A 16,212-nucleotide genomic window follows, 5' to 3' on the forward strand; every position below is an offset into this window, starting at 1 on the left:
TACATCTCGGCTCCCTCCGTTGCCTCAAGTGGTATCATGAACCTGCTAAGCCAGGAGAACATTTCCTGGGCAATAAAAAGCTTCAAACCATACAAATCCGCGGGACCAGATGGCATCATCCCTGCCCAACTGATTCACGCTGGACAAAAGGGCACTAATTGGCTCAAAAGGATATACGAGGGAATCTTCTCCCATGGATATATCCCGGAAACCTGGCTTCATACCAAAGTCGTCTTCATCCCCAAGGCAGGCAAGCCCTCGCACACTGCCCCCAAAGATTTCAGACCCATAAGTCTATCGTCCTTCCTTCTGAAGACGATGGAACGTCTTTTGGGGATGCATCTCACGGTAAATATTCCGCCTAGTCTATTCTCAGACTCCCAGCATGCCTATCGAAAAGGAAGATCCACCGAAACGGCCCTACACACGATCACATCGATCATAGAAGCGTCCCTCAACTGTAAGGAGTACACCCTGGTAGCCTTCCTGGACATAGCAGGCGCCTTTAATAACATCCTACCGACCGCCATCACGGCTGCACTGACGGAACTGGGGGTTGACTCCCGGACGGTGAGCCTGATCGATCAGATGATACAATGCAGGACGGTTGAGGCATCACTGGGGACGTCAACGTCCACCAGATTTGTCAGTAGAGGCACCCCGCAGGGCGGAGTCCTCTCGCCCCTCCTATGGAACGTGGCAGTGAACGAACTGCTGCGGGAGATAGAGGGGGGTGGCTGCCGCGTGGTGGCGTATGCGGACGATGTTGCTATAGCATTCTCGGGTAAATTCCCGCAGACGCTGTGTGAGTGCCTGACAAGCACTCTCATGAAGATGTCAAAATGGGCAGACAAATGCGGGTTAGGCGTCAACCCGTCTAAAACGGAACTGGTGCTCTTCACTAGGAAGTACAAAGTCCCGGCACTGATTCCCCCAAGACTATGTGGGGAAGCGCTAATCTTCAGCAACAACGCCAAGTATCTTGGTCTAATCCTCGATAGAAAGCTCGATTGGAAATTGAGCATAGAGGATAGAGTAAAGAAGGCCACAGTAGCCCTCTATACTTGCAGGAAAGCCATCGGACTAAGATGGGAAATGACCCCCTATATAGTTCGGTGGCTTTACACCACCATCATACGACCGATCATGCTCTATGGAGCGGTAGTATGGTGGCCAGCCTTAGACAAAAGGACATGTCTCAACAAACTCAGCAGAGTTCAACGCATGGCAGAGCTATGCATAACTGGCGGGCTACGCACTACTCCAGGGGAAGCCCTGGATACTGTGCTGGACCTCCTCCCCATAAATCTCATGGGAATGAAAGTGGCAACACTTTCCGCACTCAGAATGAGAGAAGCCAGACTGTGGAAAGCGTCCGCGGTCGGGCACTCGGGAATCCTGACGAGACACCCGCAATTACCAGAGAGGACAGATTATTGTGTCCCTAGTGATCACCTCTCGACGCCTTTCCAGGTATCAATCCCACTTAGGGAGGACTGGGAGATGGGCGAAACAGGACCCGCAAATGCGGTTCACTTCTACACTGATGGCTCAAAGTTAGACGGCCGCGTGGGAGGCAGAGTCTACTGCAGCGAGCTGAACATCAGTCATTGCTTCAGGCTCCCGGACCACTGCAGTGTGTTCCAAGCGGAGGTTGTAGCCATCAAGGAGGCCATTTCCATCGTCTCCAAACTATTTCTAGGCACGCACTTAGTGTGCGACAGCCAAGCAGCTATTAAAGCTCTAGGCTCAATATCGTCGAACTCAGCGACTGTAAATGACTGCCGCAGGTCTCTGCACGAGATCGCAGATCAGTTAGACTTCTTCCTTATATGGGTCCCAGGCCATAGGGACATCGAGGGGAACGACGCCGCCGACGAGCTAGCAAGGCAGGGTACTACAATTCCTCTCCTTATGGAGAGGGAGCAGGTAGCGATGCCTCTGGCTACGTGCAGGCTCCTCACGCACGAATTGTTTGAGCAAAATGCCAATAGGAGATGGCAGCAAACAGCTTCCTGTAAAATCTCAAGATTGATATGGCCATATCGATCGAAGAAGCGCTCAGCCGAGCTGTATAGGCTCAGCAGAGCACAGTGCTCTGCAGTTACTCGAGCCATTACGGGACACTGGCAGATTGGCACTCATGCCTCTAGACTGTCAATCCCTCATAACGACTTCTGCAGGAGTTGTCGCAACGAGGAAGAAGAGGAATCGGTCCCCCACTTCTTCTGCCACTGCCCAGCCCTTGGAAATCGTCGTCTTCGTTTTCTCGGGGCTGCTTTCCTCACAGACATTTCGGACCTGTCCGAAATCAAACCGGGGACCTTGTCCAGATTCATCCAAGCCTCCGGATGGGACTGCCCTTAATTTGCAACAGCCTGTTTCTCCACGGTTTCTAGGCACTGGGAAGGGGCACACGCCCATGCGGCACCACAACGGACCTTCTACAGGTCCAAGTGAGCTTGGGAGGGTTTCATCACTCTCCCAGGCTACCGCCTGAACCTAAACTAACCTAACCATATGTCGAGAGAAGAAAAGAAGATCGCAAAAAAACTTTAATCAACAAAATTGATATCTAACCAAATGTATCAGTAATATTAAAAAACTTCTGGAACTTGTAGTAACATCTAAATTTTATTGCTGAACTCCTCCGAAATGGCATGACCGATTTTCGTGAAATCTTGTGTGCTTATCGGTTAGGTCTGCGCATTCGCCAACATCTATTTTTCATCCCAATCAGATCACTTTTTCGGGTACTTCCCAAACAGGTATGTTCTTTTTTTGGGAGGTACCCGAAGGAGTGGTCTGATCGGGTCAAGATTTGGAAAACATAATTTTTTTTACACGCCCTTATGTTTTGACAAAGTTTGATTCAGTTTGATTAGTTTTGAGGTATAGCATCGTGCGAAGCGCCCATCGCCATCTGGAGCTGCAGCGCATGTAAAACCCAGAAAATTGTTACTACGATTACCAAGCTTATCTCGCCAATCTGAGTCAATAGCGTCATGAAATTCAAAAATCCCAGTAGGACGAAAAAATTCGGTCCTGGGGTTTGAATATTGTGAATGAAATCATTATTCGTTTCATCACGGAAGCGAAAACATATAAAAAAAAACCTTTAATCGAATGCACTTAAAATTCTGAGAAGTTTAATAACAAACATTGTAACCCGAGAATTTAATATTTTTGAGCAAAGTTAATAAGACGCAGAGTGCCCAATTTGAGTCGTCAAACGATCAAGTCTAGAATCATGTAAGACATAAGAGTACGAATTTCAGGGGAACAAATCCAAGAAAATCCAAATCGCAGTTAAACGAATCACAATCGCAAGAGGCCCGAGATGAACGAAATCAACAACGCCAACTGGAACGGAGAGTAACGCGCAGGTACATAGTCGACAGACGTAGAGGAATTGACCAACAACGCAAAAAACGTAGAGGAATTTACCAACAACGCTAACAATGTGAACATGCGCGTTAAAATGCTTCAGGATCCATCCGCCGAAAAGTTCTCTAAACTACTGTTAGATATTGGCGATGGGAAAGTTAGTGTACATGAAAATACTGGATACATACACAAATTTACAATTATCGACTCGCAAAATACTCTCATCGATAACATGTGTATGTGGACCCCATTGACGTCCACATTTTTAAAGATGAAATTTGGAAACACCATGCTTTTCCCACGGACAACTGTACAACTATATTTTGCGTGGGAGAACCATCCAGTTTGTTTGTGTTGGCTAAAGATGGACTAACCAAGAATATTGTATACTCTAAGATTCTCTGATAAGAAATTGATAAAAATGGTTATTATACTTATTTTTATTGAACTGAAAAAATTTCCCAGAAATAATATACACGGCAAAACAACGTTTGCCGGGTCACCGAGTAGCAAATAAAAACGTCTTTATATTTAATTAAAACTTACTCAAAAGACTGAAAATTACTATGTTGTATGGATTAAACCATGAAATTCTATACCCCAGGTAATAATGCTTTGGTTTTATTTTTTGTATTTATTTATTTTCGTGCTCTATCCTAGCGCTACAAGTGACACGAGAACTTTATATATTAGATAAAAAATGTTTCAAAAAATTTAACTATAAAAAAAATGTATATACATATATGTATGTCCGTACAAAATTTCCTTAAGCCAAATCTATCAGAAAAAGTCGGATTAGTTCACAGCGTAAATGTGTTATGAAAGAAACAAATTTGTGAAAAATTACTTGCTTACATTATTCTGTGATACTGAAGTAAATTTATTTAAAATAATGGAATTAAATTCCACTTAATAATGGAAAATAAAGATCAGGGCATGTAGTATCTAAAGAATTTAGTTATATTTTGTGTAGTCCTAGGATTTATGTTTTGTGCAATGTCCAATTTATGTCTAACTTTGTAGAAAATTAACGTGCATTCCCTGTTTAATGGAATAGTACAAACGTTCTTAGGCTTACAAAGAAAAACTGTTTACATCTGTTTATACATATCAAAGTCCTATTCGATCGCCAAGTAATAACTTTGGCCCGTTTTCGCCCCTTTTTTATACCCCATACTCAAAAAGAGTATAGGAGTTTTTTTAGGTTTTGCATATCGCCCAGAAGGAAACGCTTCCGAGTCCGTCCATCTTGTTTGACGTCTACTTCTCAGAGACTATAAGAGCTAGAGCAACGAAATTTTGTATCCAGGCTCCTGTGAGATCACTCTAAATCAAGTTTGTTTCAAAATCTTCTCCACAAAGGACGAAAGTTTGTGGCATCCACAACTTTGAAGATACGAGAAAAATAAAAACCCTAAATCGTAGAAAATTACCATATCTAAAAGATTGCCGAATCAGATCGTATTGGATCAGATCAGAAGGAGCAAAACAATTTGCAGGGCCTACACAACCCCGTCCACGCGCGTGCTTATTTTCTGTCTCTCTCTCTTACACACTCTTCGTTGTGAATGTGTGCGCCCTCTGGTGGACGGGAGCCGTAGCAGCGACTCACAACGTTCCCCCTTGTTTTTATACCCGATACTGAAAATGAGTATCGGGGTATATTAGATTTGTGGGGAAAATGGATGTGTGTAACGTCCAGAAGTAGCATTTCCGACCGCATAAAGTTAATATATTCTTGATCAGCATTAATAGCCGAGTCGATTGAGCCATGCCTGTTTGTCCGTCTGCCCGTCTTTATAACCGCGTAGTGCTCAGAGACTATAAGAGCTAGAGCAACCAAATTTGGTATCCACACTCCTGTGATATCGAATCTGCACAAGTATATTTCAAAACTTTGCCTGGCCCACTTCCGCCCCCAACAAAGAGCGAAAATCTGTGGCATCCACAATTTCATAGATACCAGAAAACCAAAAACGCAGAATCGTAGAGAATGACTTATCTTCTAGACTGCAGAATCTGAACCAGATCGTATAATTATTATAGCCAGAATGACCATTTCATTCTCTCTCGCTCTGTCTCTCTCTTACACACCCGTTACATGGTCGGCTTTGCATATCGCTATGCGGTCAACCCATTCTTCGACAACCAAGCGGCGATAAGATCCATGCAGTCGTCCGCGGTCAGCTCCAGAAGTGTCTTGGCGAGCAGGGAGGCATTAGACATCCTAAGCACGACAAAGACAGTGCGGATCTATAGGGTTCCCAGCCACCAGGGCCTCGAAGGAAACGAAGCGGCGGACGTACTAGCCAAGGAAGACGTCGGGCTGACGAATACGAGAACCCAAAACGTGCCTGTCTCCCTTAGAAAGCTGCAAAGCGATCTAGAAAAGCAGGTCAAAAAACAAACCGAAAGTAGGTAGAGGAGTACCAGAGGAGTGGGAATATTAACAGCCCAATGTCTAGCTGCGGCGCTTGCAACAAAGCTAGGCATCTCCAACAGAGACAGTTGTAGGAAATGTGATGAACCTGGGCGGAAACCCTGGAACATCTAATCTGAAACTGTCATGATCTTTTAAGGGCAAGGAGGAAATACCTGGGCGCCCGGTGCTGGCATCACTGGAAGATGCCTCCAAGAGGACGCCACAGCAACTACTGGCCTATGCGAGAAATATCTCGATTCTCGAGGACTTTAAAAAATCCCATAAACACTGCCGCGACGGTTCATACCCCCCTATCTAGACAACTAAGGGCCATATTGGCCTATGTGGGGCTCCGCTGAGAGCCGTCCGGGTCAACCTAACCTATATATCTCAGAGACTATAAGACCTAGAGCAACCACATGTGGTATCCACACTCCTGTGACAACGAACCTGCTCAACTGTATTTCAAAATTTTGTCCCCACCCCCTGCCGCCCCACAAAGGACGAAAATCTGTGGCATCCACAATATTGAAGATTTGAGAAAACTAAAAACGCATAATCATAGAAAATGAAAATCTATCCGATTGCTGAATCTGGATCAGATCGGATCATTTTTATAGCAAATCAATTTGCAGTGGCTACGCAGTGCCCGACGACACGTTCAGACATGTTTTCTGTTTCTCTCGCATACACTTTTTGTCGCTCAATGTAGCGAGTATAAATGTAGAGTTGCGATCACAGCATTAACTCACAACGTTCCCCTTTGTCAATTTTTTAATATTTATTAAAGTTTGAGTTTTGTCAAAGCGACTTTATCAATCGCAGAAAAAATCTACACAAAATTTTGTCTCAGGTAAAATTTACAGTAAAATCAACACCAAATCAGTCATTAAAAGAAATCTTCCGAAATCCAATAAATTGTTGGTACGATTTGTATCGAATGCTAAATGGCTGGCGTCTAACATATCAATTACTGTTGATGAAAATTGTAAGATACCACAGAAAATGTGACGCAGGCACGCAAATGCAGGGATAAGATTAAAAAAGGAAACTGGCGTCTGAGCTTGAAAATAAAAATAATCTTAACACGAATCTTCTTATGCATGCTGGAGCAATTTTTTCTACAAAACGATGCAGGAAGGATGTGGCCTTTGCCCTTAAAGAAACGACAACATCAACTGAAATGAGAAAACTTCAAAACAACTTACACCAGACGAAATTTTAGCCTACCTTAGCCTTACCGTAGCTTTAAACTAGAACACCAGGCTTTTGAATAAAATTCATTATAGCAACATATATCCCAACTTGAATCATGCAATGAAAGACAAATTATAGTGGAGGCCCGTGAGTACAGACGGAATGGAAACTACAGCTCCAGTGTAATTACAAAATCTTTTGGTTCATTCTGCACATCGAAAATTTAAATTGTAATTTGATGTTTTAAAGCAGGGTCCGGCTAGTTCTGAAATCAAATTAATTTGCAGCTTTTAACAGAGACCTCAAATAAGAGATATTAATGCCAATATTAACTAAATAAATCAATGTAACGGAAATATGTTGCGGCAACATGGAATAAACAAAAAATACATATTTAATTCGTATTTAGCGATATCAGAAAATACTTATATTTCATCTTGATGTATAGAAAAAAAATCATTTAGATTTTAAATTAACAACCTTAAAACAACCAATTTTTTTATAAATTGGATAAGAAGGTGGACATAGCAGTGACATATTAAAAGAATATGACACTTATAGATGTGAAAGCTCTAAACATATTAGCTGGAACTAAACCTACTCAATGTTGTCCAATCTGTGGTGTCACCACAACAAAAATATTGGAAATTGTAGATTTTAGTTCAGCTTAAAGCATTGAAATTTGGGGTAAGTCCACTACATGCATGGATCCGGTTTCTAGAATTTTTCCTGAACGTACCTGTACTTCGTACAGCATAAAGATAAAAAAAATAGAATATGAAAGGGGATGATAAGATTAAAATGAGCATATGGAAAAAATATAGTCAGGAAAGGATTTGGAATGATAAGGGCTACGAAAAAAGATGAAAAAATGAGCTTTTGCAAATAGTAAACTAGTATCGTCCTTTACCAACTTCAGCAAAGAAAAAAGTTTTAAATATATGTTCACATTATATTAATAGAAAGGCGATTCGTAAAGTATTGGATCCACAGTTTTTAAATAAACAATTCGACGTTGGTTTGGATTCTAAGGTAAAAAAGCTTCAGAAGCACGGAATGCAAGGAAAAGTGGTTGAATGAATACTATGGCTGATCTTTTTCACAGAGCGATAGATTTATCGGATCCGTTACTCTTGAGAGTCTGTTTGAAATAAATTAAAGAAAAAAGCAAAGACCTATTTCGAAGAAAGTATTAAGTCTTGTGGAGTTTCCAGGTACCGAAAAAAAGATTCATATGAAAACGAATCCAGCTCGGAATCTGATTATAATGAGGACATTTACGACATCCAACCAGAAGAAGAAGACGATGACATTAAAAAATATAATTTAAAATGTAATCAATTTCAATAATTTGTAAATAAATATATCTAATTCGGCTGAATTCAGAGTAACACCATATTACTAATACTAAATAGGTCGCACTGGCCCAAAAACATTTTTACGATTATTCTTGACATAAAAATAAAATCTGCCATAATGTTAGATACTTCATATGTAACTCAATTTTTAAACTTTATGGCAAAAAATACGACTTCTTTTGGTTAAATAGCTATCTGAATAAAATTGGAAAAGAAGTCTGCAAGTCTTACCTAAGTACCTATGTCAGTAGAAAGTACGTGCAGCATTAAATGGTGGAATCGGATGGATACATTTTGGTGAATACGCGTAAATAAAATAGGTCAATATATCACAGGAGAAGGCAGCGAAGGCATTTATGATAGGTCACTCCTTCAGAGTTCGAGTCATAACTGTACATAACATAATTGCTTTAAAAAATACTAAAGATTATTCAAAAGCAAGAAATATCGCTGCACGGTGAAACAGTTACTGGACGGGCGGTGCCTCAGGACACCTTATCCCCGTAGATCCCATAAGGAGAAGGTTGTAACTTCTCTCTGAGTGAGAGAAACTAAAAATGAGAGCCATCCTCGCTTGTACACTTGAGAATCCTGGCAAGATTCCCGAAAATACACGAGAAGGAAGATTACTGCATCCATAATGAACACCTCTCAATGACCTATCTCTCCCACTAAGCTAAGAATGGGACATGTACGACCCAGGACCGACAACTGCCGTACAAATCTACCCTGATGACTCAAAATTAGACGGCAGAAATCAGAAAAGCCATCTCTACTGTCTCCAAACTATCCTTGGACTCTTCTCGAACTGCCAAGAAACGATTAAAACACTAGGCTCAATATCGTTGAGCTCAACGAACTCAATCGGATATAGGAACATCGATGGGAACGATGCCGCTATGCCACTTTGCCGATGGCCATATGCAGGCTTCTCAAGCATGAAATATCCCAGCTAAAGACAAACAGGCGTAGTGAGCAAACCATCACATGTAGAATTTCACGATCGATATGACCACCTATTTTGCGATCCATGAAATGCCCGGCCAATTTATTCAGGATTTATCCGACTCATACAGAGACTATAACGCTCGGCAGTTACCCGAGAGATCACTGGACACTGTCAGATTGAACCATACATATGGTTAGATTTCACTTTTAGATATATGTAAATTTTTGGTTTTTTCTATTAATTTCTGCTTCACAAATACTTTTTATATCACGACCATTGGGTACAAAAAAAAAATAAAGGTTACATATAATATTAATTGATTTTATTCAACTCACCTATGGGATTGACGACAATATCTCTGGGCTTGTATAATTTTTCCCATATAAGTAGCGTACGCATTTTCCCATTTGTTGTAGCCACTTCAATCCGATTTGTGGATGGGTCTGTCCAATAAAGTTTATCAGTAATCCAATCTAAGGCTAATCCTACAGGCGAAACTAAGTTTGAGTGCACCACACGCTGTTGGTAGCTGCCGTTTATATGCGCCTTATTAATTGTACTACGCTCTACATCCGTCCAATAAATGAAGTCTGTATCACTGCACCAATCTAATGCAACGGCATGCTTAAGGTTGTCCAGTGGAACAATCATATCAACCTCACTTAGCTCTGCTTGATTGTTTTTAAGTTGTCTTAAGCGTATATCCTTACGGCGTGCTACCAGAACCAATTTATCAGCTGTACTTTTGCAAGTCTTGCCATCATCCTTCAATGAAAGGCCGATGGGACAACCACACCGGCGTGACGTTTGGTTTGGCAAACACAAATGAGAACAGCCACCACGCATGCCTCTTCGGTCTTTTTGGCAACGGTCTGGGTATTCAGGTTGACGCGCAGGGTGATAGGCATGAATATCCATGGGAAAATGAAAATTTTCATGAACTGCTCTGAATTCACTTCCAGTTATTTTGTTAGCTGCAGATACTGTCTTTGTGTTCCAGTCTGTCCAGTACATGGTGTCTTCGAAGATGGTCAAAGCAAACGGGTGTGGTAGATGGGTGCTAAGAATTTTAATCCGATCAGTGCCATCCAGATTTGAGCATTCTATCGCATGCTGCTTAGCGTCAGCCCAATAAATTTTTCGATTCGGGTAGTCTATTGCTAGACCATTTGGCCAAGTTACACCATTTGATATAATCACTTGTCGTTGTGATCCATCCATATTAGCGCGCTCAATTTTTGGATTCGGTCCCCAGTCGCTCCAGAATGCTAATGCCTCGCCTGGATGGATAACAATGGCGCGAGGCTTATCCAAATCATTGGAAGCGATTACAGTGCGTAAATTGCCTTGAAAATTGGATACCTCGACTCTTCGAGTACCTGAATCAGTCCAAAATAGTAAGTCATGAATCCAGTCTACAGCTATTCCGCCAGGAGACTCTAAGCCCCATTTAATGACGTCGCGAACTCGTGTTCCGTTCATGTATACCATTTTTATGACATCAGTAGACACATCCGACCAAAACATCAGAGCCCTGCGATAATGAAAATCTAATGCAATCGCGTTGTGCAATCCCTTAACTACAGCTGTATAGCGATTATTGCTTAGCGTAACACGTCGTATATCCCAGCGATTGGCTACCAATAGAGTCATGGCGCCACCTAACGCTTTGCAAGATCTTAAATCTGGTCGAAGTATGTAACCCATTTCACATGAGCATATAAATGAGCCTAGTGTATTTTGGCATTTTTGCGAGCAGACAGGACTAGTCAGGTACTGGCACTCATCTATATCGGTGCAGCTAATCAAATAATACTGTCTTTAGAAATATGGTCGAAATTTAGTATCCTTAACACTTACTTCACTTTGTTTTTATCCATAAGGTAACCAAGTCGACAGGCACACTCATCAGAACCTTTTTTTGTTTTTATACAAAGTTGTTCACACTGTTTAGGTTCGAAACAGCTCTGCTCCTCAGGACAGTTCAATTCATCTTCACCAGAAGGGCAGTCGCTATGGCCATCGCATACGTGTTTTTGATGCACACATATTCTGAAAACGATTACAATCAACTATTATTCTATGAATGCAACTAGTTTTTAAATTTTACTGACTTAAGGTTAGTGACGTTTTGCTTTGTTGGACATAAAAATTGCCCAGGGTCGCACTGTAGATGGCAGTCAACCTCATCCTCAGCTGAAGAACAGTCTGCATATCCATCACAAAGCCATGTTCGCTAAGATATTACATAAAATTTACAAACTTTAGTATATATATACAGATTAAACTACATAGAAATAATATGTTACCAGAATGCAGCGTCCATTGTTGCAGGAAAACTCGTCAGATCCGCAATTCAATGAATGCTCAACTAACCCACAGTCATTTTCATCTTCACCTCCATCACAATCCTGCTCTTTATCACATTTCCAGCGTTTTGGAATGCACGTTCCATCTGAGCATTTGTATTCATTTGATGTACACAATGATGGTTTTTGTGGGCAATTTTCTTCATCACTCCAGTCTCCGCAATCATTATCACCATCACAGCGAAAACGATTGAGTATACATTGCCCACTAGGGCCTCCAGCGCCGCCCAAACCACCGCGACACTTAAATTCGCCTTCAGGGCAGATGTTAATCACTGCCGCACATTTAAACTCGTCTGAGTTATCATTGCAATCGCGTTCGCCATCACACCGAAACGCCAATGAAATGCAATATCCGTCATTGCAAGTGAAATGCTCTTCAGTACAGCTAGAACGATTACAGTGCGTTTCATCTGAGAAGTCTTTGCAATCATTTTCACCATCGCAGAGCCATGTTCGTGGAATGCAAAAGCCGTTCTGGCACTGAAATTGATCATCCGTACAGTTAGTGTATGCTCCGCAATGTGTTTCATCCGAGTAATCACCACAATCATCATCGCCGTCGCAAAGCCAGTACTTAAAGATACATCGAAAAGTTTTTGGACACATTACGTGTACGCCACTTTTTTCGCAGTCCATTTGCAATTTAGGGACCATATCTTCATGATTTTTGCAGGTATTCTCGCTAGACCCATCACTGTGATTCTGGCAGCTGGTAAAGGTTTCAACCATTTGACTGGGATCATCCTGGACAAGCACTGCCAAATTTACTCTAAAGGGTTTCTGTTTATTATTGGGTCCACCAAGAAAGCTTTCACGACCACGTGAATTAATTTTTCGATCACCTTCCCGTGAGCCAATTACTTCAGTCCTACTTTTCTGCGCACCAATATTGCGAAACTTTGGAATATCGCCTGTGTTGAAGTTGCCTGAGCTACCTGTTTTATGTGGGACAACAGTTTCCAAGGTAAAGGTGGGATCATAAAATCCTGTGCCAACATGTTCGCTTTCCTTGTTGTACTCTTTGTGGTTTTGATATGGTGCGTAGTCAGAAATGGAGCTAAGTTTCTCCCCATTTTTAGGAAAATTTTTTGCCAACTTATTTTCATCAAGTTCCTCATCGTTTCCTAGATAAGCTGTCTTGCCTGCCAAACGCAGTTGTGTCTGCTGTAACAAATCCTGACGTCCGGACTTATTTATTGGAACCGTGCCTAAATAAAGATCGCCATGGCTACTGTCACCATTTGCTGAACTATGATCATATTGATCAGCGCCAAATTTTGTTGAGTATGCAAGTCCAAAACCTATTTCAAGAAATAATTTTAAGTATTAGGTAATCATGCTGGGGTTTTTTCTGTGGCCTTAATATGAATTATTACAATACGCAACACCACATTTCCGATGTGAAACAAACCGACAGTTTATGATAGATTTTGAGCCTTACAAATGTTTCAAAATTTTTGTTCTTTCTAGGTGTACTGCTGCTATAAATCGGAACCAACACTTTGTAGTTTAAGCTTACCGTCTGGAAAATATTAAGCTTTCAAATTCAAAATTGAGAATTTTTCGCGGTATTTTTTTTTTAAACTTAGATTTCGATTATAATCGGAATACCCTAGCTTTTTAGTCGTGACACGTTTCGTGAAATTATAATAATTTATATTATATAAAAAAATGTAAGCTAATTTAGCATTGAACAATTGCTGGGGGATCCTGGATTCGATTTTGCGGTTAAGACTTCTGGCGACAATAAATCTCTTTTGGGCAAACAAATTGACAAAATATCGACCAATGTCTGTTGATCCTTTTTATAATGTTAGATTTGGCCTGTTTTAATTTTAAATTGATATAAAATATTCCAGATAGGACTAAAAATAAAAATATGTCACAATGTTGTTTATGGCTTATGCTCAGAGCTTGCGAAAGAGTATTTATTAATTGCTTGAGTTACTTGAGTTACTCTTAATTGAGAGTTACTTGACAAACTGAACCGACCCCTTCCCGAATATTCGTGGGAACTACTACGTCAACTACACTACTTCAAATATTAAAAAAAAAAACACCGCAAAGGAGCTCGGAGCTCCTTTTAAGTACCGGAGAGACAAGACCATCCCTCTACATCAACGGTGCCAAGCAGAGCGTAATCGCGGCTGGCTTACCGGCCGGCTTACCCATAGAAACCCCGCAGGCAGCGTCTCTGCACCACGGGGAGGATAACCGGAGCCGTCCTTGTTAGACGTCAACGTTAACAGACTGCACCGTTGGAGAAAATTGCAAGCCAAGATTCAAGGATTCTGGAAACGGAGTCTTGAATATCTTGCTCCCTTGCAACCTCGCACGAAATGGCAGCAGGAGTCCACCAACATAACCGTGGCCAAGACGAGAGGGTTCGAGTGGTCACCGTAAAAACAGCCCGAGGAGTTTACAAGAGAACTATTACCAAAGTTGCTGTGCTTTCCTTGTTCTGAACAGTCGTTCAGGAAAGCCGGTATGCTCAGAAATTAGACGCGTAGTTTTGTTCAATGTTCATTTATATTACAACTGACCTATTCATATGCTCATGATTGTATTGCACCGTTTAAGTAACTATTTTTACGCGCATAGCTGTGTTGTTATTGCTTGTGTCCAAAACATAGCTGTAACGTTCTCACACATATAGCTAAAGCCCGCAGCTGCACACGCATACATCGATGTGTACGGTTTTGCATTGGACCGTCGCATCGTGTGATCTTTCAACTCCCTTTTGGCTCGACTTCTTTTGTGAAGTGCAAGTAAGTAGGAAAATATATTCATAACCAACCGCCTGCATATCGCTGTAAAACCTAGTAAAATTTATACAGTCCACTCATTCATATCCACAAAGTATTATAAGCAGATTTGGCGCTTAGGTCAATTAGCTTATTTCCTTCAATATTTTTTTGACCTGGTATAAACAGTAGTGAACATTTTTGATATTGTATTAATAGTAATCTTATGATAGATTCGTTATAATAATTGTTGTTTATTTTTTTGATCGCAGTTATAGAAGTTTGTGAGCTAGATCTAGATAATTTGCACAACACATTGGCTAAAAGTTATTGAAATCGGATTGCAAGCCGGATTGAAGTGAAGTAGCCTTACACTGAACACAGAGCTTAGCATCATCCGTATACATTAGTACTCGAGAGTATGCTAATACCGAAGGCAAGTCATTAATAAAGAGTATGAAGTGTAAGGGGCTAGATGGCTGCCCTTAGGTACTCTAGAAGTAACCTTAACCTTATGATCTTTATCTGATAGCGAGGAAGAAGCAACATTTAAAGCGGACAAGTGCTGCTCATAAATTGAGATATCCGCAGAAGGTAAAGAGATAAAGAGAAATTAGTTCTTTTGGAAGGGAGATGAGAATGGAACATTTGGCTGATTCTGACTTGGAATAGCTATGGGGTCCTATTCATCTTCTTAGGCTTAAGCTCCGGCCAAAATTTGGCAGAACAAATGGTGTCGAATGGAGTTAGGAAGACGTTTATCTTAAGTGAAGGTATCTCCCTGGCAAAAGAGGAGTTAAACCTCTCCACCTTAAGCCGACGGTTTTATTTTGTTTTTTATAAAAAGCACTAACATCATAATTAAATGAGGTCATGGGCCAGCCGTGAAGCAAAACTCGTCATTGTGGCGGGAACCCCAAATGTAGGCAATATCCGGAGGTCCAGAACGTCGAATTATTAAGATCGGATTGCAAGCGAGAATGAAATGAAATGTTATTTGCTGGACACAGAGCTTAACATCATCCGCATACATGAGTACTCGAGAGTATGCTAACACCGAAGGCAAGTCAAGAGTGTGAAAAGTAAGGGGCCTATATGGCTGCCCTGCGTTACTCTAGAAGTAATCTTGACTGGTGAAGAGAGGAAGTTTTTGAAGAGGACTCAACTTCTCCACCTTTAAGTCTGCGGCTTTTATTCTGACTTATATAAAAGCATCTAGCCGGGAGACAAAAACTTGCCTCGTTGTTGAGAACCATTGGTTCATTGGTTTTGCGTGGTACCTGAACGAAACGTCCTTTATGGGAGCGGAAAGGGGTGGGGCGAAATTTTGAGATACACTGTGAAGGTTCGATACCACAGGAGTGTGGATACCAAATTTGGTTGCTCTATCTCTTATAGTCTAGATCAAGGCGCTCACTTTTAGCAGTAGGCAAACCCGACCATGAAACGTGTGTGTTGGAGAGAGACAGAGCGAGATTGAATGAAATTTTTCCTTCATTTTGGCTGTAATAATGATACGATCTGGTTCAGATTCTGCAGTCTATAAGATATTGTCATTATCTGCGATTCTGCGCTTTTGGTTTTCTTATATCGTTCAAATTGTGGATGCCACAGATTTTCGTCCTTTGTGGGGGCGGAAGGGGGCGACGCGAGATTTTGAAAAACACTTGTAACACCTGACATATTACAGAAATCTGGATACACAATGTGGTTGTTCTAGCTCTTATAGTCTCTGAGCACTAGGCGCCAGTGCTGCTAACTTTAACAAAGACTTCGCAAGCCA

General features: G+C 41.3%; 1 protein-coding gene across 6 annotated transcripts in view; it reads right to left on the minus strand.

Moving 5' to 3' along the window:
* Positions 1 to 16,212, minus strand: part of Lrp4 (LDL receptor related protein 4) — a 95,653-nt gene that overhangs the window by 42,914 nt on the left and 36,527 nt on the right. For 5 of the 6 annotated variants that reach the window (XR_004469822.1, XM_033382097.1, XM_033382098.1 and 2 more), the window contains 4 exons: positions 11,623 to 12,986; positions 11,428 to 11,549; positions 11,174 to 11,365; positions 9,649 to 11,114 (listed from right to left, as the gene is read on the minus strand). Coding sequence is in view for 5 of the 6 variants with exons in the window: in XM_033382097.1 (XP_033237988.1) it covers positions 9,649 to 11,114; positions 11,174 to 11,365; positions 11,428 to 11,549; positions 11,623 to 12,986 (3,144 nt within the window). In the remaining variant the exon portion in view is untranslated. Of the gene's footprint in view, positions 1 to 7,134; positions 7,272 to 9,648; positions 11,115 to 11,173; positions 11,366 to 11,427; positions 11,550 to 11,622; positions 12,987 to 16,212 lie in introns of those variants that run through there. The other variant, XM_033382101.1, reaches the window with a different exon arrangement.

Source organism: Drosophila pseudoobscura, chromosome X (assembly GCF_009870125.1).
Source record: "Drosophila pseudoobscura strain MV-25-SWS-2005 chromosome X, UCI_Dpse_MV25, whole genome shotgun sequence".
NCBI classification, from domain to species: Eukaryota; Metazoa; Arthropoda; class Insecta; order Diptera; family Drosophilidae; genus Drosophila; species Drosophila pseudoobscura.